Genomic DNA, 25,464 nt, shown 5'->3' on the forward strand with positions numbered 1-25,464 from the left:
ATGCAAAGTTAATGGGCAAATTCAAACTCTTGCATTTCCATTTTAAAACCCTTTTGGCAATTTAACAGACGGAAGGCAGGGGCTAAATAATTTCTGGTAGTATCAAATTCCTCTTGTGTTTTAATTAGACTCTGAGGTTGCAATCCCTTGCTATATTATTGCAGAAGGTCGCATTGCTGGCAAACATAAGATCAGCCAGGCAATCTCCTTGCATCTGTTTGTGCCCAACCCTGACTCTCACGCAACACTTGTTTACATCCAGCCTTGGTCTGTAAAATGCCCAAATGCCTTCAGCCTGATTCTTAGATTAAAGACAATGCTTTCTCTTCAAGGATATGTAGGCAATGGATCAGTGATATTGAAAAATGTACAGGGACTGGATAGCCGACTTTTCAACCACTTGTAGAAACTTGTCCAACAAATTCTAAATCTAAGAGATGTTTTTGCCTTTAATTCATGCACCAATGATATGCATCACTCATCATTCAGATTGTGTTACAGTTAAAGGATTCAAATAAATGAATATCAGATTTTCTCCCCTTGTTAAAGCAAAGAAATCTATTCCTTGAGCCATTAGAAATCACAAACATTATCAAAAAACTTTTTTTTCCCCAAAGGATTTCATTTGCCAAATGCATTATCTTATCTTCCAAAAGTATCTCAAAGCATTTCACACAATAAGTTATTCTGAAATGCTTTGACATGTTTTGGCAAACGAGGGTCGTCACTTTTTTTGCCCAGCAAGTTGGTACATGCTGAAGTGAGATAAGCAATTGGTCTTGAAAAGCAGAACATTTGCAGGTGCCAGAAATCCAAATTGTGAACAGAAACTGCTGGAAGTTGTCATCAGGTTTGGCAACATCTGTGGAGAATGAATCAGGTTATCATTTCAAAGTAATGACCTTTTATCAAAAGGACCTCATTGGGTGCTGTCAAGTGAGGTGATGGGTATTGGCCATTTGGATACTAGGAGAGTTCCCAGCAGATACAGCCAGAGAACTGGTCAGGATCTCAGACAATCAACACTTCAGCAATATCACAACATTTCTAACATGCGATTATCTGGAAACTTCTTAAATGGCACAAAACGCGCACCACCAGGTTCAGGAACAGAAGCTACCCCTTCACCATCAGACTCCTCAACAGGGATTCATTTAAGGAATTTTACTTTTGCACTTTATTGATTTTATTTTTCTTTCTGTATTACACTTTTAGTATATTTACATTTTTTTATTTGTTTACATGTATAGTATCTCTGGAGTAGTTTTGTTTTGCATTACCAATAAGTGGTTATTCTGCCTCGCCCACTGGAAAAAAGAATTTCAGGGTTGTATATGCTCTCATATATGTATTCTGTACTTTGAACTATTAACTGATGGAGCAGGTTCAATGGGGGATGTAGTCTACTCTCGCTTGCCCTGAATACGAAATTCTCAGGTCCCCAACTATCGGAATCAGAACTCAGACCCGTTTAGCTATACAAATGCTTTCTTCCATTCATTAGTTGCAGACATAAAGGTTATATTTATAGGTAGAACAATGCAGAACTGAGCTCTGGGTCATGGTTTATGGTGTGAGCTGCACTGCAGAATGTTAGGAAAACAATAGCTGATATTCCCTGCGTTTGTACAGTGGATTACACTTAAAGTTTTTTTTTAATTGGGTGTTTTACAAACAAGCAAGACAAAGATGAGGAGTCTGCCAGAACCAGGGAATTAAAACGAGACCGTGTTGAACAAAAATATATTTTGAAGTTGCAGAGAGGGGATGGCATTGAACTGCCCATTTGTAGATTAGTGTCTGCTTAAGCATGTTTTGTGCTTCTGTCCCTCACCTCTGCAGATGGGAATACATGTAACTTGCATTGTCTTTTTTCAGACACAGCATAGCTCTTTTGAAGTTGGCGTGGCTGCTCCAGGTACCATCGATGCCAATTCACAGCATCCCTCTGAAGTGGATTATTTAAAACCACAGGTACCTGTGTAAGTACCAATTACATGTCTGAGTATAATATTTCCCAGCAGTATCAGGGGTATTGAACACCTTATCTCTCTAGTACCAGCAGCACCAATGACATGATTCCAGTTGGTTCATATTAGACCTCTATCTTGTAAGGTTTATAACATTTTTTTTACAAAATTACCATTTAAGATGATAAATTCACCACTGATGCCTGTGATGCCCTTGTGGCTATTAAATACTGGCTCTTCTACTTCCTCACACTCCCCAAGATCTCAGTTCATGATATTAAAAACACAATCTGCTGGAAGGAGTCGGTGGGTCAAGCATCATCAGAGGGAGGAAAAGAATGGCCGATGTTTCAGGCCAAAGCTCTTTATTGAGTCTTTAGTCCTTCCAGCAAATTATATTTAACTTCAGATTCCAACATCTGCCCCTCCTGTGTGTAATGAAACATGAAAGTCTGCAGACACTCCTCTGTATGCCTCTCTCTCTTTTCCCTTTTCTCTCTGACTCCCTGTCTGTCTCTCTTTTCCCTTTTTTTCTATCTCTTCCTTTTTCCCTGTCTCCATCTCTCTCTCTCTTCCCTTTTTCTTCGTCTCCTTTCACAGAACCAAAATCAGTTCTCATCTCTCCTCTTATCATATCCAATTAACACCTTTTGTTGGTCTGGACTCCACCCCCTGGCAGCCTTCAGTCTTCATTCAGATGCATTCCTGACTTTGCTTATTCCTTGAGGAAGGGCTCAAGTCAGTAATGTATCTTTACCTCCTATGGATGCTGTGAGACCGTTTGAGTTCCTCCAGCATTCCTGTGCATTTTACTCTCCTGTGTGACTCCTGTTTATGATAAACTTTTGCAGCAGGCGCGGCTTCTACCCAGAATTCAAGGCTGCAATATCACAGAGCAGAAGAGTGAGCAAGATGACATGTGCACCAGACAACCCCACCTCCCACTGAACTAAGTGCTGGGAATAAATTGGCATGTGGGTAACTTTAGGAATAAATGGTGACTAGAGCAGGGTCAAGATCTGGAATGACTCAGACAGGGGTAGGGAGAGGGTTATGCTTTTGTACGTTCCAAGAGAATTCTCTCATTGAGCTCTCATTTCAGACATTATCTTATTCTCATTCTCAAACAGAAGAGCAGAAGAACTGGAAGCATGGAAGGATGAAATATTTCACTTGTATGGGAAGTCTCCAGATGGATGGGTTAGAGGGACAACTGTGCAAATAAGCAAAACAGAGAGCCTACCCAGTAATTACACTGTGTCTTATAGCAGGTAATTAATAAATTACTTGATCGTAACAGTTAGAATTTATGACTAAGACTATGATAAAGGAGAAGAAAGTCCATTCTGTCCATAGATCCACGCTCTTACTCAGCCCCACTCTCCTACCTTCCTCCCATAACCTTTGATACCTTGACTATTCAGATACCTATCAATCTCTGCCTTAAATATACCCAATGACCTGGCCTCCACAGTCACCTGTGGAATCTAATTCCAGAGGTTCACCACTCTCTGGTTAAAGAAATTCCTCTGCTTTAAAAGGTATCCCTTCAATCCTGAAATTGTGCCCTTTTGTCCTAGACCCCTCTACCATGGGAAAGAACTTTGCCGCATCTACTCTGTCTATGGCTTTCAACATTCAAAATGCTTCTATGTCTCATTCTTCTAAACTCAGAGGTGTACAGTCCAAGAGCCATCAAACTTTCCTCAAATGCTAATCTCCTTATTCCAGGAGTCATTCTTGTGAATTTCCGTGGTCGGTTCAGCCACAAGCTGTTCTGAGAAACCATCCTGAAAGCATTCAGTAAATACCTTCCCCTAGGATCCAGTGCCAACCAGGTTTTACCCATCAACCTGCATATTGAAATCCCCCATGACAATTGTAGCATTGCCCTTTTATCGCTCCTTCTCTGTTTCCCTCTGCAGTTTGCATTCCACATCCTAGCTACTGATTGGAGGCCTGTATACAACCTCTACCCTTACAGTTTCTTTATTCTACCCACAGGGATTCTAGATCCTCTGATCCAATGTCTCCTCTCTCCAAAAAATGTAATTTCATGTTTAACCAGCAAAACCACCCCACCCCCTCTGCCTACCTTCCAGTCCTTCCGATACTCTGTGCATCTATGGATATTTACTTCCCAGCTGTGGTCTTCTTTCAGCCACGACCCAGGTAATAAAATTAATCCTCAGCTTGAAACTAATTCAGACATTTTTTTAACTTTTTTCCCATTCTCTGGTACACAACCATGTCATCTTGGCCATGCCACAAAAGCAACTGAGTTTCTATTTTCATTTATCAAAATATATAGAGAGTGAAATTGCTGAGATTCTTTTCTTGATATGTTCTGAATATAACAATTCCAACTGGTGTGGCTGGTATACCTTATGTCATGGAGCTTTTGAGGGGAGCACTCTTGCTTTTTCAGCTATCACTGAATACGGGAAAAGAAATCTCTTTCACCTTTGGATTTCCCAATCCTTAGGAGTCCATGCAATTTTAAGTGAGGTGCTCAAGAAGTCTAATTTTTATATCTTTGTAAACGTGACCATCTCTGAAATTGGAATCCCAAGTATCTGTACTTTAGGCACTAGACAGCCATTCACAGTTCTGTATCTTAAACAGAAAATGCTGAAAATACTCAGTATGTAAGACGTAATCTGTTGAAAGAGAAACAGGGATATTTTCAGGCTGGTGACTCTCAAAATCCACATTTCTGATCCTTTCATGCACAACTCATGCCAGACACAAGAGCTCAGCATTAAAAGGACAGCTTCTTTCCCTCCCTTCTGATTCACTTTGTATTTTTCTTGCACTGTTTCTATTTGTTTTGAATGTGGTTTGCACTGTGATGGAGTTGAAAAACAACACATTTCATGAGATGTTCCTGACAATAAATTCTGATTGATTCAATATTGGAGTTGTTGAATAGGTGTATTGTAAATGGGACTGATCCAGACAGTGCTTTTGCAGGAACACTTCTGCAGCCACGGAGGGGAAGATTTCCAATGGACAGCCAACAACAGCAACCACTCATGGAAGAGGAGTGGTAACGGATGGAATTTTGAACTCGCAAACAAGCCCTTCTGGCAGGCAGGTTGCAGTAACATCACCTCCTGTTGCTTCAGGGGGGTTGATAACACGGCGTATCTATGGGACAAGTTACAGGGGTAAGTCACCGATGCTGGCGTGGACAGCATAATTCGAAGCAAAGTCTGATGGGCTTACCAGTGCAGCTGAGCTCAGCATCTGTTCTGGCTGCAACTTGACTGCAGGGCCAGTCATTTCCTATGGAGTAGACATTTTTCTCCCATACTCTCTCAATTAGTATTTTTTAGCCTTTGTGTCATCAAAAGACGAAAGAGAGCAAGACCAAAATGCACAAACAGTGAAATTGATGAGATTTTTTTCATTGAAAAGCAATGGATATAACAACCCCACCTAGTTGTGGCAAGCATGCCTTACAAGGTGCACTTATTGAAAGAAGTCCCATGCAATGAAAATTACAAGTCTAATTATGCAACGATAATGTACACACTAAGTCACAATAACCAGCTTCTCAGCTATTATTACAGTACCAATTAATGTAGGGGACTGGACCAATACAGTAAAACCTCATTTTACCTAGAATTCAAGCAACTAGCAGCTTCAAGCAACTGTATTTGTCCCTCAGTTGACAGCACTAAAACAAATGACCTTGTCATTACCACATTGCTGTTTTGGAATCTTCTTGCTTTCAAATTAGCTAGATTTCCTACATTACAATACACTTCAACTGTGCTTCCTGATGGGATCCGCTGAGCTGGCATAAAAGTGCTCACTTTCTCCCTTTTCCTCAGTCATTTCTGCCGAGCTGCTTACAATAGAGTAATTTAAGTCTCCATTGCTTCTTCTGTTATTGAGACAGACATTTTACAGCAAGTTCAAACATTGCATTTCTTTGTTCCTTTAGCAAATGCCCATCGGCCGACACTTGCAGTCCCGCCGGTACAGTGTCAGAGTGCCAATAGCAGGTGTGTTCCAACTGTTGTCATTCAAGCTCAACCTTTCGCCTCCCACCAGCACATGCACACTGTCGCTGCCCGCACAGGGCATTCGAATTCAGCTATGAGAACAAGCAGACCCAGCCTGCCCATCAGGCCCATGGTCAATAATGCCTCAACAGCACCTCCCAGTGGTAAAACGTCAACAGCGCAAGTCCAGGAAACCTCTAGTGGTAGCACTGCCATGCGGGGATGTATACCGGTGTCAACTTTTACCCATTCGCACTGCAAAGATGAGGACAGAAGCAATCTGTATAAGGTGAGTTTTATTGTGTTACTATGGGTGTTTTTTTTTTAAAAGGACCCATGTTTCTGGGAGTCTTCAGGAGGCAGAAGTGCAACAGATAAGGAGGAAAGATTCACAGGGGGAAAAAAAATAAGAGAGTTGTGAGGAAAAGTGAGGGCGGAATCAGAGAAGACGTCAGATTCAGTTCAGACAGAATAGAATGAGAAGTGAAAACAGAACCCATGTCATTCTCTGTGTTTGAAGATTGCTGATTGCAAGTTCAAGCTGATGGCAAGACTGAGAATGGATAACATTCAGGGCAAGAAGAAATGGAAATAAATAAGAGAGGGAGGAAGAGAAAAATATGTAAAATTCCACAAGAATTTTGCTACTTTAAAAAAATTAACTTCCTTACAATGAACAGGAAACCATTCAGTCCATCAAATCTATGCTTGTGCCTCACTCTATACGATTAACCCTGCAACAGAGAAAATCCTTCCTGTTAAGCAAGAATAGGAATCCTAACTTATTGCTTCTACTCATGTCAATTATGTTGTGGTTCACGATCCTGGGATTACTGAAGTTGTCGATGCACTAAGTAACTGCTTTACACTTTCATCAAAGGGTCAAGAGGCAAATTATTTATCAGAATTCAGATAGTTGTTCACAGCATGCTATGGAAGAAAGAATGAGGAGTGGCAGTATTGACCATAGGACCTCTTCCCTTGGCTCTCCACCTCTTTCCCTCTCTATTCATTGAGCCATCCCTCCTTCCCTTGCTTTCTGGTGTGCCCTCCATCCTTCAACCACCTATTAAGAAGGCCTATGGGATGTTGGGCTTCATTAATAGGTGAATTGAGTTCAAGAGTGGAGAGATCATGTTGCAACTTCAAATCTCTGGTGCGACCACAATTAGAATATTGTGCTCACTTCTGGTTACCTCATTACAGAAAGGATATGGAAGCTATGGAGAGGACACAGAGGAGATATACTAGGATGTTACCTGGATCAGAAGATAAGTCTTATGAGTCAAGGTTAGCAGAGCTGAGACATTTTTCTTTGGAGCATAGAAGGATAAGAGTTCACTTTATAGAGGTCAACAAGATTATGAGAGGTATAGATAGGGTGGGCAGCCAGTGCCTGTTTCCCAGGGCAGGAATAGCAAATATCAGAGGAGGTTGGATATATACACGGATAGGAGGGAGTTGGAGGGTTATGGGTGGAAAATAGGTGGGGGGATCTAGCGGAGTTGTTTGAGTGAACCGGCGTGGACTTGAAGGGCCGAGATGGCCTGTTTCCATGCCATAAACTGTTATATGGTTATATGTACAAAATGTAGGGAGGGAGGTTTAGGGGAGACATCAGGAGTAAGTTTTTTTTACACAGAGAGTTGAGAGTACCTGGAATGCCTTGCCAGGAATGGTGATGGAGGCCAAAATATTGGGGACATTTAAGAGACTCTTAGAGAGGCACATGGATGGAATAAAAATAAATAGGGAGGGTTTAGTACTTTTTTTAAGGGAATATATGGGTCAGTACAACTTTGAGGGCCAGAAGGCCGAAACTATGCTGTAGTGTTCTATGTTCTTCTACCTTCTGCCTGATGGGTCTGTGCTCCTCCCCTGCCTCTCTCTCTCTCTCTCTACCATTTTGTTTGGACACCTGCCGACATTTTGTCCACACCTTGATGAAGGGATCAAGCCCGAAACATTGTTTATGTATCTCTATCTTTACTATATTAAAAAAAAAACACTGTTTGACCTGCTGGGTTTCTCCAGCTTTGTGTTTTTACTTCAACCACAGTATCTGCAAACTTTCATATTTTACTATTAACCGGAGATTGCTGTTCTAAAAGGGATCTGGGAGCATCAGATTTATTGTCAGAGGACATACATGACATTACATATGACCCCGAGATTCTTTTTTTTCTGCTGGCCAGGCAGAATTACCACTTATTGGTAGTGCAAAGAAAAACTGTACACAGTGTGTACACATGTATGTATGAAAATTGGAGACATGGAGGATTCCATGATTCATAAATGAAAGGCATGGTGCATCAGAGCAGGGGAGTTGTGTTGAACACATGTAAAACATTTGGTCATATTTGGGATAATGCATCCAGGTGGAGCACTGGAACAAAATTATTAAACTAGGCACTCTGCAGATTTTAGTTGAAATTTCAATTTGGCAGAATTGGAAATTCAGTTAAATAATCTGGAATTAAAGAAATTTAGTCATTAGTATAAAAATGACCACAAAGCTAAAATCCTAGATTGCAAACTAAAAGCTGAAATAAAAACAGAGAATTCTGGAAAGATTCTGCAACTCGAGCTGAAGCCGTGGAGAAAGCTAAGCTGTTAACTTTACAGTAAAATTAGTTTCAAACAGACGTTAGCTTGCAAGTCCTGACACAAACAGGAAAATGTTATCATCTGAAGCTATTACATTCAGTGTTGAGTCCCAAGGCCACAACATGCATAAGTGGAGGATGAGATGGTGCTCCTTGAACTAACATCAAAGAGATATAATTTATAAGAATACGATTCATGGCAGAGGTACATAAAATTAGACAGAGTAAATGCAAGTAGGAGAGATATTAACCAGAGGACATGGGTTAAAGGTGCATGGGGAAACGTTTTGGGGGAACTGCTTCACACAGAGAGTGGTGGGAGTGTGGAACAAGCTGCCAGCTGAAGTGGTGAATGAGGGTGCAATTTTAACATTTAAGAATTGAACAGGTACACTGATGGGAGGGGTATGGAGAGCTATGGACTGGGTGCAGGTCAGTGGGACTAGGCAGAATAACAATTTGGCACAGACTAGAAGGGCTGAAGGGCCTGTTTTCTGTGCTGTAATGTTCTGTGATTCTATGATAGAGGAGTATCGAATCATGATGGTTCTAATTTTTTGGCTTCTACAATGACATATGGATTCATTCTCTGAAAACTAGGATGTCACGTCACCTTTTTGCAATGAATATCCTCGGTGGTTCTTTTTTTTCAGGCTCAGACAGGCCTTGGAGCTTCTCAACCTCTGAGTGCAGCTTCATCCACAAGGCCTAAGCTGCAGATCCCAACGGAACAGGTCGCAGAGGAACCAATTTCACAAGAACTCCTTGGCCCCATGATTTCTCACAACAGAGCTGGTTCATGCCCAATCGGAACTGAGGAGAAGGTTCAGATGGTACACAAAAAGACAGGCTCCTGGGATTCTTGTTACCGTTGCACCTCTCCATCTCCCCTGCACAGCTCTGCTGTGGATGAGGGTCCAATATCATCACAAACTCATTCAATATGCTTCAATAGGTAACACGCTTTCTGAGAGTGGTGGTAATGAAAAAGGGGAGTAATTTTATTAACGCTAAGAGAAGTTGAAATATTAAATTCCACCATTCCCTGTTCCAACTATTTTCCCACCCTTTTTTTTTAAAAAAAAAAAGAGCAAATAGGTTGAGAATAGTCCAGCGATTCATCTCAAATGTTAGATATTCACTGTTGGAAGGTGAGTTCTCTCAGTGGCAGAATGGGTTTGTAGAATTAGCTGGCATATTTTCTGTTGTCAGAATATTTGCCAAGTGGAAATGAGGGAAATAATTTGGCTCCTTATAGAAGAAGCATTCATTCCCAATTACAGGATACAACTGGCTTGTGATAAGCTTTAGTTTGATGCACAATATCAACTTGACATGAATTACAACCTATGTATCCATCCCAATCCCACTGGAAGAGCAAGAAAAGACCTCAAGTCATGGATTGTGCCCAGAGAACTAATGCATTTCAATTAAGTCATCTGCTGAGATGACTTTCAATTAAGTCATCTCCTCCTTCACTAATCTTTGTTGTTTACATGTAGCTGTAGCTTTACGCCTGGAAACCTAATATTTTGCTAAAAAATTCAAGCAAGCTCCAACCCGCTCAATTATTTAATGGAGTGCAGGCAGGGTTACAGATTGCGTTAAAACTGCATGAACCTAATGCAGTGGGTGATCACAGAGGGCCACCGGGTGAGTAAATGATGCCCGTTTATGTGTGTGGAAGGAGGTGACGTACATTTCCTGGAAGCTGTAGAATGCTTTCCTGTGGAGACTGAGTCAGGGTCCATCTGTTTTCATTTAAATTCTGGCTCTGTGCTACAAGTTGGTCTGGCTCCTTGTATCTAAATCTTACTCGGAAGAATATTTTATCATGCTGCCCCTGGTCTTCTTGACATTTCTCTAAATCGGTATCCTGTGGTTACCATGTCATTTCCTCCTCAACACTCTTCAAGCCTTTGAACACTTCTATTAAATTTCCCTGTAATTTTTTAAATATCTCCTTGGCTAGCTTAACTGGTCATCCTCAAAGACTTCCCTGCACATGTCCGTGGACATCTCTGCACCTACAAAACTGTATGATTTAGTTCATTCTCTGCATTTTCTGCTAACCAAAATGAATAATTCCACACTTGCCTGTGTTTTAACCTCCTCACCCTCCTGTTTGCCTATTAGAAATGCTCCCTGAAACCTGTTACTATTCCCCAGGCTGTGTACTGCATTTCTGATCAGCTCATAATTACAGCATTGCTGCTCATCATTGCTCCTCGTGTGCAAAAGTTGGCTCTCCCCACATAATGTCGTCATTTCAAAAACTGGGTTCATTGGCCGTAACGCGACTTGGCACATCCTGAGCTCATGAAAATATTCTAGTCTCGCAGAAGACAAAGGAACAATTCTCAGTGATTCTGACAAAGTGAATCTGCCCCTGCGTACAATCGCAATTCAACTTTGACTTTAGCTTTCCAATCTTATCGTGAAAGTCCTCCAGAGCCCAAAAATCTAATCAATGCATTCAATGACAGAAAATCTATAGTTTATGGGTTGAGGATTTCAAAAATTCATAACCTGTTGACTGAAGATATTGTAGAGGCTTAATAAAAGCTAACATAATGTTTCCCTTTCTAACTGTAAGCTGCACCAGCCTGGGCTTCGTGAATAATGCCCCAAATCTCTCTGGATCATGACTGGAGATTTCCCTGGAAAAAAATACACTTGGACATAAGATGTGGGATTAGAACCAGACAAAAGTGGCCTTCATCCCTGCTCCACCATTTCAGCATATTATGGCTGGTCTGATTGGAACATCAATTCCACATTGCAGTCTTCCTGCAGTAATCTTCCTGGTTTAACAGGAATCTGCTCTCAAACTGTTCACCCTGCTCCCACTGTCCCTTCAGCAGGAAGGATCCACAGACTCACAACAATTTGGAATGCGATAGAGGATACAATGCACTTGTACACAGGAGCAGCTTCACTTTCTTCAAAGGGAATCTCCTGTAACGACTCAGAGAGATTTGGGGCATTATTCATGAAGCCCAGGCCAGTGCAGCTTGCAGTTAGAAAGGGAAACATTGAGGTGCAATGTTCCTTGCATCTTTCCCAGTAGAGAATGACCCATTTGTGCTTCCTCTCCGTTTCCTATTGGCCAACCAATTTTCTAAGCGTGTTAAAAGCATCCACGAGTTCCTCTTCATGTTCCTTCTATATATTTTTCTACTCTATCAACCAAAAGCGGATAATTTCACAGATTTGTACATTACAATTAAACTGTCACTTTTCTGCCCATTTTAATTTTAAGCATACAGCACGGTAACCCTTCCAGCCCACGAGACTGACTAACCTACAACTCCTGTATGTTTTGAAGGGTGGGAGGAAATCAAAGCATCAGGAGGAAACTCACGCACACATGGGAAGAATGTATAAAAAAAAAAAAAAAAAAATCCTTACAGAGAGCACCAGATTCGAACCATGGTCACTGGGGCTGTAAGAGAGTTGCGCTAACCGTACCACCCCTAATTAATCTTGTTGCCATTCTTAAGCAGTCTGATTTTGTCCCTTTACTACTGGCCTCCCCCCTATCATGACTTACCCTTCCATTTAGCTTCACGCCATCAGCAAGTGTGGGTGCACCACCTTGATCCATCTTAGCTTTACTTGTACAGCTGACTGCAAAGAGTTAAGGCCTAAAATCTCATTTCTTTTCTAAGGTGCTTTCCAAATGAGTCTCCACCTGATGCAAAAGCATTTCTTTTGTTTTCCTTTACAACAAATTTCATGAAGTCCACATATTTGGGGTGGGGGGGGGGGGTGGAGAAAGAAGAGGAAGGTAAAAAAGGTTTGAGTTTTTGATGATGGCAAAACTGCTCCATAGTTATTAAAACTGTGCAGTCATCAGACCAAGAAAAGGGAAAGGGGATCCTAAGTGACAGAGGGAAGTTTAAATTGAGCCATATATCTGCTACCTTCTCCTTACCGTTCCACTGCCTCTTCTTCCCACAGATGCCGAGCCGTCCTTTCATATCCAGCCCAAGGAGAGGTGGAGCTCGCTCTGGAGCAGGGTGACATTGTTCTGGTGCACAGGAAACAGCAAGACGGCTGGTTCCAAGGGACACACTTGGAGAGTGGGAAAACAGGCCTCTTTCCAGGAAGCTTTGTAGAAAGTTTACAGTGAAATTGAAATCGGAAAATCACTTAAATTGAAAGAGAGTGCAATCATCCTATTAAGGCAGATTAGCCCAAACACTGGTGCTGCCAATATGAGTTTTCACATGCAATGCACTTCAACACATGCAACCATCTACAGCTGAGTTAGTCTTCCTGCTCAGAAAGAATCATAATTTACTATTCTCCAACTGTGCACATGACTATCCGCATTACCTCCCAAATAGACAGCCCACTTCCAGTCTCCCCTGTTTCGAAGGTTCGTGCACTTTGAGCTAAAACCCTGCAATGAAGTTGGTTCATTTACGAAAAGATGAAGATGTTTAAAAGGTCTTGATTTCTGTGTTTGTGGAAGACAACTGATGGGGAATGAAACAGGAGGAAAGAGGTTTTCTTTGATAAGTTCGACAATAATTTTCAGTGAGGAAATTTCAATAATTTCAGAATGTTCACTTCCTATCCCGCTCACCCCCCCTCACTCTCTCTCTCTCTCTCTCTCTCTCCTCTCTCTCATGTTATCCCCCTTTAATGTTATGTAACTTCTGCTTATTATGTGTTTATTATTCTGAAAGTGGTGAGATCCATATTCCAACTGCTTTCCAATTTCTCTGGAATTCCTGAGTGAATTTATTAGTAATCACATTTTGAAAACATCAGGACAGCTCTTTTCCATGATTACAAATATGGTTTACATCTACTAAATCAACCCCTTTCAGATCTCTATTGCTTATAGCAGGAAATCTGTTTGTATCTTCTCCAATGTTTCGTTTAATTGTTAAATTTAGAGATACAACATTCCGTCCACTGCCCAAATATGCCCATGTAGCCAAATAACCTCCTAACCCCATACGTCTTTGGAATGTGGGATAAAAACAGAGCACCTGATGGACATGGGGAGAATGTGCAAACTCCTTACAGACAGCACCGGATTCGAACCCGGGTTGGTGGTGCTGTAATAATGTTGCGCTAACTGTGTCACCCTAAATATTTGAATGAACTCTCCGTAATATGGAACTAGAACTGCTCATGGTATTTCAAGTGTGGCCCAACCTACGTTTGAACAAGTTATCATGATGCCTTTATTTTTCAGTTGCATTATTTTAGAAATTAACCTGTTCAGTTTGCTTCACATCAAAAGGGCATATTAACTGATGTTGTGGCTTTCCGTCCCAAACCCCTGTGTTCCTCCGCCTCACTGAAGCACCCATTTCACTTGTCAAACTTAGTTGATGATACTCCTTTGAAGTGCATTGGTATACTTTATTATTCTGCAAGATGTTAGATCATCATTTTGATCTACTTTGGAGTGAATGAAAAACTTTCCAGTCAACCTACTTTTCAAGGTTCATGGACACCGTCGAGCAAACATAATTGACAAGAAAACTGAGTGAGTAATATGGACATCCCAATAATTTTTTTTAATGTCCCTCATTATCTGGAAGGAATGTGTTTAACTTGCCCTCCCTCATTCTGTACTTTAAAATTTGTGTCAAACAATGATTCAGTAAGCATTGGGCTGAAACAAGGAGAGAAGTAATTTTAATGAATAGATCACGTGTATATTTTTGGCTCTATGCGGTTGCTTTCTAATATATGTAAAATGGCTGGGTGCACATTCTGATCAAAGCACGACCAGTTAACATTGATGTCTGGGATTTTTCAAGGGTATGAATAACTACTTTCTCATTAGAACTCAAGCTGTTCTCCAAAGGAAGTGGTTTATTATTTCCATGCACATTTTCTGCCCTCTCAAAGGGGCTTCCAAAAATCAATATAATGGTAATTTTTTCTCTCTCTGTGAAAAGACCTCAAGTAAGTCCTCAGACCAATGTATTTGAACAAAAGAAACATTGAACCAACTTGACAGGTCTAATCCTGTCTGCAACATTGAATAAATGAGTGTGCAGCTGAATATAAAAACAGGACTGTTTGACAGAGATATTATTAGGAATGTGTAGCTTCTGTGTACAAAACAAAGAAGAATGCTTTAGAAACAGCGAGTAATCATTTTCTCATTGTTGGTTCTTTTGACGATATTGAGCCGGGTCCACAGCTGTAGGAAGTGAATGGAAGCCTGAGGGGTGAGAGTTGTCCCCAAGTCGGCCAGTGGCTTTGTTGATGCTATCTGGCCGAACTCTAGTCGCAAATTTTACAGAAGCTTGCTCGTTTTAACTCCAGTTCAGGGAAGGAGTCAGGAACAGTGTTGAATGTGGTGCCCTGTAGCAGGGCCAGGCAACTCTGGGGCAGTTTGTGAAACCGAACCTTGATGATGTAGAAGGACTCTTGATGGTCTTGGCCCCTCAGGAACAATATTTGATTATAGCAAATATTTGCGAGTCACAGAAGAGTCTTGAGAGGACCTCACATTTACCTTGATCCAATTTTTCAAAGTGACTTACAGTGACCTTGGTGAAGGCAGGCCATTCATTAAATTTCATCTTTTTAAAAAAAAAAGACTTGTTTTGGTTCTCCCACATTTGCTGTCAGTCATTCCATTTTGTGATTGTAAAACAGAGAGAATAAACATTTAATTAGCAGATAACACTGGACAATTAAGATTTTGCTTCCTGAACACTTTTGGGTGTATTTAATGCCTGGTGGGCTGTTGATCACAAAATATTCCTATCACATTGCAGCTTTTTAAGATATAACCTATTTTTCTGATTTTGTGTCATATTTTAAGTGTACTTCAGGCACACAAAACCATTAAGTCCAAAATACCATTGAAAATTAATTTTCTGCAATCACACTTGGACCTCTTCCCTGTGGATCTTGGTGCAGTCAGTGACGAACATCGTGAAAGGTTTCACCAGGACATTACGACCATGGAAATGTGGACAGGGCAACTCGAATCCAACAAAGCTGTTCAACTATTGTTGGACACTGACTCGGGAGCCAATGTAAATCAGCGGCAAAAGATTATTAGGTCAGTTGAACTAATGAATTATGTGATTAGACATGCTAAATTAAAGTTAATGTTTCTCCAACTTCCTATGTGGTACAGCAAATCTGAAATTATCTTTGTGAAGTTGTCTACCATAATCCTTTTTTTAAAATCATGAAGCAAGCATTTTGTAAAAAAAAAATGTTGTCCAATGTCTTCCTGAGATGTGGACAAGATATTTGACATCCAGTCCTGCCTTGAGAGTCCAAGAATTTAAATTCAGTTAATTAAAATGTGGTTTTATCTTTTCTGAAAAGGTTCATGTCAGTAATGGTGACTCAAACTTCAATCATTGTACAGTTTTGGGCTCCTTATTTAAGAGTGAGGTGCTGGCATTGGAGAGTGTTCAGAGAAATTTCACAAGAATAACTCCTGGAATGAAAGGATTAGCATATGAGGAATGTTTGACTGCTCTAGGACTGCACTGCTTAGAGATCAGAAGAATGGAGGGAGGCGGGGGGGGGGGGGACCTCATAGAAGCATTTTGAACATTGAAAGCCCAAGACAGAATAGATGTGGCAAAGCTGTTTCTCATGGTAGGGGAGTCTAGGACTTCAGGATTGAAGCGTGCCCACTTAAAACTGAGATGTGGAGGAATTTCTTTAGCCAAGGAATGGTGAACCTCCCTACCATGTAGAAGCCAGATCATTGGGTGTATTTAAGACAGTGATTTATAGGTATCTGAATGGTCAGGGTATCAAAAGTTATGGGGAGAAGGCAGGAGAGAGGAGCTGAGTGCAAGAATGGACCACCTCATGATGGAATGCTGGAACACATTCAATGGGCTGAATAGCCTACTTCTGCTCTATATCTTATGGTCTAAAACCTGGTTCACCAATTCCATTCAATGAACAAAATTGTTGCACCTTGTGTTGTTTTTTCTGTGCACAATGAAAAGCTGCAAGTAGATGTTGGCAAGTCCCTGAGCTGAGCACAGGCCATCTCTTCCCAGGTGTTGAGTGGTCTGCCTTCAGCCACCATAGATCTCAGGTACTGTTCCATAACCCCAATTCACGACCTTGACTGGCTGACTTGTGACTGGAGCTAGCTGGTGATTTCTCCTGTGTTTCTGTAACAAGGTAAAAACACCAAAATGCTGGAGGAACTCAGCTGGTCTATTCAGCATCTGTAGGAGACAAAGATATGTCACTGATGATTAAAACTGAGCCTTTTCTAATGTCCTTGCTACCAATGCAGAATTGCAAAAGCACATGTCCAATTTCATCCGCAGTGTTCAATGCAGGATAAATATCAACTAAAGTTCTTTGGGTTATGGAATCACAGCAGAGTAATGAATGCTGGTTGCTCTTTAGCCAGCCTTAAAGCACAAAAATCAATTGCAAAGCAACTCCAGTCAGAGACCCAGGCATAAACCTTCAGTTAAACCATTGTAAATTTATAACTCTTCAAAATCCAAAAACAATTTCAACTATTAATAATCAACAGTGAAAGTTCACTAGAAATTACAAATAAATGTACCAGATATCTTTATCCATTAGTTTCCAGATGGAGAAATTAGATTGTAAATACACTGAAGAATGTGAGACAATATTTTTTAAAATTCTCTGACTGTGCAAAAGAGTTTCTTTAATCCAAAAAGATCAATAGTGACATTCAGGGCTTATGTCAGTTCAATTAAACCCTCAAGATTTATCCCCTCCCACTTTGCAATCGTTAGTCAGAAGTATATAATTGAGATCCACATTACTCTAAGCACAACTACTAGCTTTCTGTTTTTTTGGGCAAAATTATATTGTCATTACAGAGTTTAAATGCTTCCTAAAAATGACCTTTTCCATATCCAACATCTGTAATAAGGCAGTTTAAAGGGTATAATGTCTGATTTAAAAAAAAAGAATGAGGTAATGCTTATCAGTATTTTTTTAGTGAAGATTGACAAGGTCTAGCTTTTCAATATTTTGGCCACTCTTATTACTTGACAAACAGGCACCTTTATTGGTTCTATCCAATTATTTGAAAAAAAAAACATTTATGTTCCAGAAGACTAATAGAAATAAGAATGAATTATGTGGAATAGATACAATTAATCCTGAGCAAGCTCCATGTTTTCGAAACTCATTTGTGGACACCTTGGGAGGTAATTGTGAGATGCATAACCAAAAAATAAAGATTGAGCGATATGTGCTGATTCGTGAAGTGGAATGTGGGGGTAGCCTATTATACTGTTTTAATTTGTTACACACGCTGCCAGAGGGTTCTAGGTTTGGAAACTACTCCAGGAATGCTGAATAAATGCTGCATTGAAGCATTTTCTTTTCTGCCTGCGCATGTTCAATGTTGATCATTAGCCATCCCACAACGTGGAAGGGACAAGGAAAGCAACTTTTAGTTGGATGTGGAAGTCATTGCTGTTTCAGACAAATGGGTGTGTTTGCCGCCTCCATGTTCTGAATATATCGTGGCGATCAAGTGGTACATAAATGCATGAATTTCTTTTATTTTGATTCACTCCTGGCCTGGGCTGCATTGGCCAGGGAGAACACCTCTGTGCATCAGTGATAATAGTTGTGCCTGGATTATTTCTAATGGCTTCCTATGGGCATCTTTGCTTCAGGGTGCTCAGAGATGACTTCAGCCCAGAGGGTGAAAGCTGATGGAAAAAAAAAATTATAATACATTATTATATATAGAAAATGTAAAATACCCAGGTGAAAAGTAAATGTTTAAAAATGACAGAGCTGAGATGGCACTCCTGAACAGCAATTAGTTAAACATGATAATACCGTTGGATCTTAAAGATATGTTAGCACAATGCATCTATCTCACTGTACATTTGGCATCACTGTCTGCCACATGTAATATTCCTGATGCCATTTGCATTTGTTTTGTAACAGTGCATTGTCTGTATGTTTAAGATGTAAGACAATCTCTTATGTGCTATTTGGTTCACCTTCAGTGTAGAAGCATGCAGGGGTAGATGCACAAGCACTGCACAATATGAACCCATAAAGGGTATGGTTGTTGTACAAGAATGTGTTACCTTTTGATTATTTATGATGTGGATTTTTTTTTGTAATGTGTTCATGGAGTCCTGGGTGAAGGAAACAGTAATAAAGCAGGATTTCATTGTGCAGAGTAATAATTTTTTTTTTTCTGAAACATCATTCACATGAAATAAACGTCTATTAAGGACTCTGGTACACACAAACCAGAGCTGGAGACAATGAATGGTCAGCAAGTCTAGCTTATGCTACCAGTTTCAAAACTACTTGATACAAGTGTCATGCACATTGACAGTAAAACTATTATATTTAAATAAGATTTAAATACTTATTGTCAGGGGCTGTCCAATGGTATTTATAACAGGATTAGAATGCAGATTTGCAACTAATTAACTTGAAGTTGGCTTTTCAATGCCACCAACATGTGAAGTGCTCCATATACATCCTAAATTAGTCAACATTTATAAATGTGCCTTTAAGTTCTAATAGAGAACGCAACCCTAAATCCCCTTTGAAACACAGCAGCCTGGAAGACACTGTGATTGTAGAAATGCTGAAGGAACTCAGCTGGTCTCGTGACGTCCATAGGAGGTAACGGTGTTATTACCGATGTTTTGGGCCTGAGACTTTCTTCAAGGTATGAGCAAAGAATAGAAAGGTGTCAGAATAAAGACCAGGATAGGGGAGGATGGGAAACCCTTTTGCCTGCTCAAGTTTCTGCTGTGTTTCTCCTTGCTTTCATTTCAACATTCACTTCTCATCAGTGACACAATGTTCTAAAGAGCTCAAAGCTCAGTTGGATTAATCTCATGGCAATTCGTGCTAGTAGCACAACTACTTTTGGGGAAAAAAAAAGACTCACCTGTTTACACAGGCTTTCAGATGGGCATTTTAGTCACATTATATTTGAAATCAGTGTTACCAGACATATTGTTGAACATCCAGCCTAATATTACAACCAGAGCATCACAGCGCCAACAGAGTCCACTCAGTTCATTGTGTTAGTGTTAGCTTTTTAAGAGAGGCATCAAAAATAAACCAACATAACCATGTTGCCTTGTATTTTTACCTCCAAAACATACAGGGGTTGTAGGTTATTTGGGGTATTTGGACAGCACCAGGTCGTAGGCTGGAATGCCCTGTTACTGTGCTGTACGTCTAAAATTAAAATCCAGTATTATTTAATCCCTCTATCAAATGCTTTCACCACAGTAACAGGCTATTACATAAAAAAAATGCCCCTGGGTCTTCTGCCATTCATCCCAAACCCATGTCCTCCAGTTACAGATCTTTTTGACAAACAGAAAATATTCTTCCTCTGATGGATGGAATTTTCTTCCCCCTTTACAACTCATAATTGTCTCAAGAGTCTGTCTCTGTTTATTTAAATTTAGATTCATGAATAATAATTTGGCACAAAACAATAGCAGATGAGAAAAGGGATTCTACATATTAATTCATCACTGCTGGGAAATATTGACTCCCATGAATGACATTCATTTGTTTCATTAAATTCTTTCAGCCGTTTTTTTTCCTCCTGTGCTCTATGCCCACTGTTCATGTTTTCCTAATGTTAGTTCTAATATTACCGTTTGCTGGTTTGGACTTGTGCCTCTCGTTCTCCTTCCCTGCTTTAGTCCATAGTAATTGCCCTGGCTAACTTTTGCAAACCCTCAACAACCTTGAATATCCTTATAAGACCACATTGCAAAACAGCTACAGACTGTTCCAAGCTCCTCTGTCTTAACCCCTGACATTGGAAAATTAATGCTTTAGAGTCTGGAGAGAGGTGTTACAGAGAGAAAAAAAACTAAGCACACTTTTTGTTTTGTTTGCATTATCACTTAAGGCAAAACCAGTGCTTAGCTGCAGACAAGCAAATGCACGGGCTGTGAGCAGTTGAAATTGTTCTTCCCAGACACAACTTAACAGGCATCACCATCTTCCTGTTTCTGGCCCACAGCAGCTTCCTTCTGCCAACCTGCTCGCCTACTGCCTGAAGCACAAATGGTTACCATGGGGACGTCCAGTCAAAAAAAAAGACAGGGCAAAGATACCCAAAGATAAATCCCTTTAAAACAGAATAACCATGCACTTCATGAAGGATGTACACTCGAGATCTGTGAATGAGTACATTCATGTCCCTAAAATTGTAAGAACAAATGAAAGCTTTCTTTGCATTTGAAGGCTGCAGTGCTCCAAGGTGCTTGGTGATGTTGCAGAGAACAGTGGCTTTGGGTAGCTCAATGTCTCACCCTGCTGACAGCTGGTAGTTATTACATCTCATGAAGAGAGAGCATGCCAAATAGCCATTAAACAGGCAGTTCTTCCTAAAAGTTGAACAACTTTCGAGCACACACGAGAATATGTTTCTATGAAATATACAAAATGTAGGTGCCACTGGCATTTGAAAATGTGATGAGTGTTCTCCACCTTGAATTATTGATACCTTGCGGTGCAGATATTCTTGTGGCAAAGGAGGCAGTAAAATATTTATACCCAACAATAGAGGAATGGTCATAAATTTCCATGTTAATGTAGATGGATACTTGATGGTTGGCATGACGAGATGGGCCAAAAGGCTGTGACCACTCTTGCACCAAAGACTCTTTTGTGAAACAGTTCATGAGTGGATCCTTATTTTTCATTTCCCCATAATTTCCAGCCTCACTTTGACTCTTTGTGTGTGTGTTGGGGTGGGATTAACGGAATATGCATGTTTGGAAAGTTACATTCAGTTTTCAGAGGGGCAAGATGTAAATTCTGCATGGCTACAATTCATCAAGGATCAGGGAAAATAAAACCTTTCCCGATAGGCTTTGGGGCGACTTTTATTCATTGGTCAAAAATCAACATACAATAACCTATACAGTATAAGCATTCAGCCTGTTCAGCCATTTAATAAAAATATGCCTGATTTGTCTCCAAGTCCATAAACCTGACTGTTAGTACTTCTCAGGTTAAGAAGTAAAACAAGGATGTCTGCAGACACTGTGGTTGAAGTAAAAACAAATGCTGGAGAACCATTTGGCCAACCATTTCAGTTCTATGCCCCACTCCCATGGTTCAACTGTTGTCAAATATTAATAACTTGGGTAGCAATGAAGTAGTAAATTTGCAGATTACACCAAAATTTGTGGGACGACGGACAGCGAAGGAGGTTACCTGAGTGACAAGAGTATCTTGATCAATTGGAAAAGTGGGTAAAGGAGTGGTAAATGGAACTTTGCTCTGACAAGTGTGAGTTAATGCAATTTGGTAACCAGGGCAGGACTTATACAAGGTACAGTTGGGGGCTGGAGAACAGAGAAATGTACAGGGGTTGTAGTTTAATTGAGTTATTTGGGCAGCACAGGCCGGAAAAGCATATACTGTACTGTATGTCTAAACTAAACCTGACACAGTGGATAGTTGGCCATGGGTATTATAGGACAAAGAAACCTGAGGTACAAATGAAGTTACCTGAACCTAAAGGTGGTGAAGAAGTCATTTGGCGTGCTTTCATTCAAGTGGATTATTGGGTACAAAGGTTGGGACCTCACAATTCAGCTGTAAGTGGTATTAGTGATACCACACTCGAGTACCAAGCGCAGTTCTGGTTACCCAACTAGACAAAAGACATCAATAAATTGGAGGCAGCGCTGAGATTCACCAGGATGGAGGCAGGGCTGTGGAGGCTTGAGTCATTGGGAGAGCTTGGAAAGGCTGAGTCTTTATTCCCTTGAGACAAAGAGGCTGAGGAGTGATCTCACAGAAGTCTACAACATCATGAGGGACATGATTAAAGTGATTGCTTAGTCTTTTTTATTTATGGAAAGTGCTCAGAAGGATATGGCCCAAATACAGACCAATGAGACCAACCCAGAATCCCATCTTGAAAGTATGGACAAGTTGGGCTGAAGGGCTTGTTCCATGCTGGTTAACTAATAATAATCGAATCTCAGATCTCAGATTTTAATTTAACAATTTATTGGACCATTGCAAAAGTGTTCAAATTATCCAACCTTTTCAAAAACAAATATATTTGAATGCTAAGAAATACAAACATAGATTACATAATACCTTTCAACTTAATGCTTGGAGTCCATGTGATACTCCGAAATTGTGCACAAATTAGGCCATTTAATGGGTCATTGTGCAGAGATTTTATTATAAAAAAACTTCCACTTGCATTCAGACTAAACTTATCTCTAGCCACCCAATTCCTGCAACTACTCTTGCAATTATTATTTATTGTAAAAATTAATCAGTCTTTGAGGTTTAAGGCCTCAACTTCTCACAAGTATTCTCAGATGCTGTTTTATCACTCCGATTAGTTAAAAATAGTAGAGAATTTGACCCCTCGTCCTGCTCCACCGTTCAATGAAGATCTTTTACCTCAGCGCCCCCCCATATTCCCACACTAATCTCAGTTCCTTTAACATTCAAATATATCTGCAACTGAGCCTCAACACCCATTAAGATTAGAGATTGCCAATGTAATTTTTTTCTCATCTGTGGCACCCTCACCCTACATTGACACTGGCAGGCCCAGTGAGAATTTATGTTTCAATAAATTCACTTCTCATTCTACGAACTCAAGCCAGCAACGAAGCAATTTGCTTATGCAAAAAGGAAACAAGATGTAACATTCTAGGGGGGGGGGTGGCATTAAATAAAAGATTTTCAAGATCTTCCAGCTTATTTACTACCATCTAGGGCAGCATGGTTCGTGTAGCAGTCACCACAGTGCTATTACAGCGTTAGCGACCAGGTTTGAATCTGACACTGTAAGGAGTTTGTACACTCTCCCCGGGTCTGCATAGGTTTTCTCTGGGAATTCCAGTTCCTCCCACTTTTCATAGGTTAATTGGGTTATTTAGGTGGCAAGGGCTTGTGGGCTGGAAGGGTCTGTAACTGTACTGTATGTCCAAATTAACAATTAAATTTCTGAATAAAGATCGTAATAAGAGAATAAAGGAATAACATTTATAGTTGGCAGGGATTGGTCTTAAATTCCCACTTCTTAAAACTGTTCCTTGTTTCCAGATGCAAAACTTCTGATATGACACTTCAGGAAAAATATAGTACAAAGCAATGAGAGAATTTCCATTGCGTTTTAATTTTTTTTCCATTCAGTTACATATTGACAACTAGAATACATTCTGTTACAATAAAATATAAAAGGCAAACCCTGAAAGGTCAAAGCAGATAGAAAAGCATTACAGCTGACAATCAAGGTGAAGCCAAAGACCTTTATTCTGTTGCATATTAATATACCAGATAGATCAAAGTATCACCCACATCAAGTTTCAAGCCATTGTCAGTCAAGTGGATTTTCTTTGCAGTCAGATCTATGTGAAAAGATGCAGTCTCAGAAATGGGTACTTTATCCACAGATTCCTTCCCAAGGACTGGGACCTGTCGGGGGCCCATTACAGGGTCTTCATATCTCATCAGCTTCACTCTTGCAAGATCTGAAACAAAGGTAAGTGGTTTCACTGTTTCAGCTGGGAAAGTGTCAACATGCAATTGAAAGTCAGCACTTTTGATTTAAAAAAAAGTAGCAGGATCAGTATCATCTTTTCAGTTCTTCAACAAGTTCCCCTGCATAATCCTCTGGAAATGTCAGTAAATTCACAAATAAAACCAATTTATCACAAAAAGACTAAAATGTATTTTAGTGTTTTTAAAAATAATTGCTTCTCTTTCTTGACTGATGGTAAATCTTTGTCTGCCTTATGGTACATTGAAGGAAATTACGTGTAACATCACATTTTCTCTTTTATTACTTAACAATAAAGGAATCTTGGAATATATAAGGAATGATGAGCTATATTAAAGCCTCTGAGATTTCTGATTTTTATTAAAATAATTGCATTGAAAATTATTTTACTTTTGTTACTTCAGGTTTTATTATTTCTCTTAAGGATTAAGGCCCAATCAATGCAGCTTCGCCATTGGAGAAACAATGCAAAGAACAATGGGACTGGGATGGGGGGACACAAGGTGCAACAATAAGAAGTGCTCCTAAACTTTGTGAAGGGTCAACACTGTTGCAGCAAAGTTGGAAGCAAAAGCAGGTACAATATCTATTTAGTTTTTACTCTTTTTTTGACAGCTCCAAAAAAATCGTATCAAGCTATCGGATAGACTGAGAGGATGATAAGGATAGGCTGGAGGAAGGAGCATCCAGAGTTTCATTTCCATTAGATTCTTTGGGCTGAATGGCCCAATTTTGTCTTGCATGCAAGTTCTACTTACACAATCCAGGAAAGGTTGAGAGGGAACATGGGCTGAATGAAGGGAAATGGGACGAGTTGGTCAGCATGAACAAGTTGAACATCTTTATGATTCTCTAACTCTGATAAACTGAGAAAAGGAGGACTTTGATGGTGACAGGCTATCTGATATTCCATTAACATATCAATACACTTTATAAAATGTTACACAGAAGTGCAATAAACCTTCCTCTGAAGCCACACAAGTTTAAAGGAAGCATGAGGAAGACCTCCAGTGAGTTTAAAAAGAGGGCAGAAAATTGACCCTCTACAAATTTAAAGGGAGAATGGGAAATGGAACAATGGGATTATCATCTTCACCGCACACAATATTCAATTTTGATTCTTGGCATCAAGACCTGAATCATACTTTGTAATAGGAATAAAACAAGCTTGAAAAAATTATGTCTAAAACTCTAACCCTAAAGTTAAACACTCAGGGGATACTGTAATTTTCCCTCCAAATTCAGATCCCTATGTCTACATCTAACATATTAAAGATCAACGAACCACTGTTTCTCAATTCAAGTACAGAGAACCAGGCAATGAACTATTTATTATCATCAAATTTACAGCTATCCCA

General features: G+C 40.0%; 2 protein-coding genes across 4 annotated transcripts in view; one reads left to right on the forward strand and one right to left on the reverse strand.

Annotated features, from left to right (window-relative positions):
- Positions 1-18,761, forward strand: part of LOC138743207 (E3 ubiquitin-protein ligase SH3RF1-like) — a 58,203-nt gene extending 39,442 nt beyond the window's left edge. The window contains exons 6-11 of one of the 3 annotated variants that reach the window (XM_069898163.1): positions 1,879-1,982; positions 3,101-3,241; positions 4,944-5,140; positions 5,923-6,272; positions 9,243-9,544; positions 12,553-18,761. In XM_069898163.1, the coding sequence (XP_069754264.1) occupies positions 1,879-1,982; positions 3,101-3,241; positions 4,944-5,140; positions 5,923-6,272; positions 9,243-9,544; positions 12,553-12,724 (1,266 nt within the window). In that variant the 3' untranslated portion in view covers positions 12,725-18,761. The remainder of the gene's footprint in view (positions 1-1,878; positions 1,983-3,100; positions 3,242-4,943; positions 5,141-5,922; positions 6,273-9,242; positions 9,545-12,552) is intronic. The other 2 variants (XM_069898165.1, XM_069898164.1) reach the window with 2 other exon arrangements.
- Positions 18,762-23,703: 4,942 nt separating this feature from the next.
- Positions 23,704-25,464, reverse strand: part of lars1b (leucyl-tRNA synthetase 1b) — a 43,070-nt gene continuing 41,309 nt past the window's right edge. Inside the window, exon 32 of the mRNA XM_069898166.1 lies at positions 23,704-24,077. Coding sequence (XP_069754267.1) covers positions 23,872-24,077 — 206 coding nt within the window. The 3' untranslated portion in view covers positions 23,704-23,871. The remainder of the gene's footprint in view (positions 24,078-25,464) is intronic.

The sequence above is a fragment of the Narcine bancroftii genome, chromosome 9, assembly GCF_036971445.1.
Source record: "Narcine bancroftii isolate sNarBan1 chromosome 9, sNarBan1.hap1, whole genome shotgun sequence".
NCBI lineage: Eukaryota > Metazoa > Chordata > Chondrichthyes > Torpediniformes > Narcinidae > Narcine > Narcine bancroftii.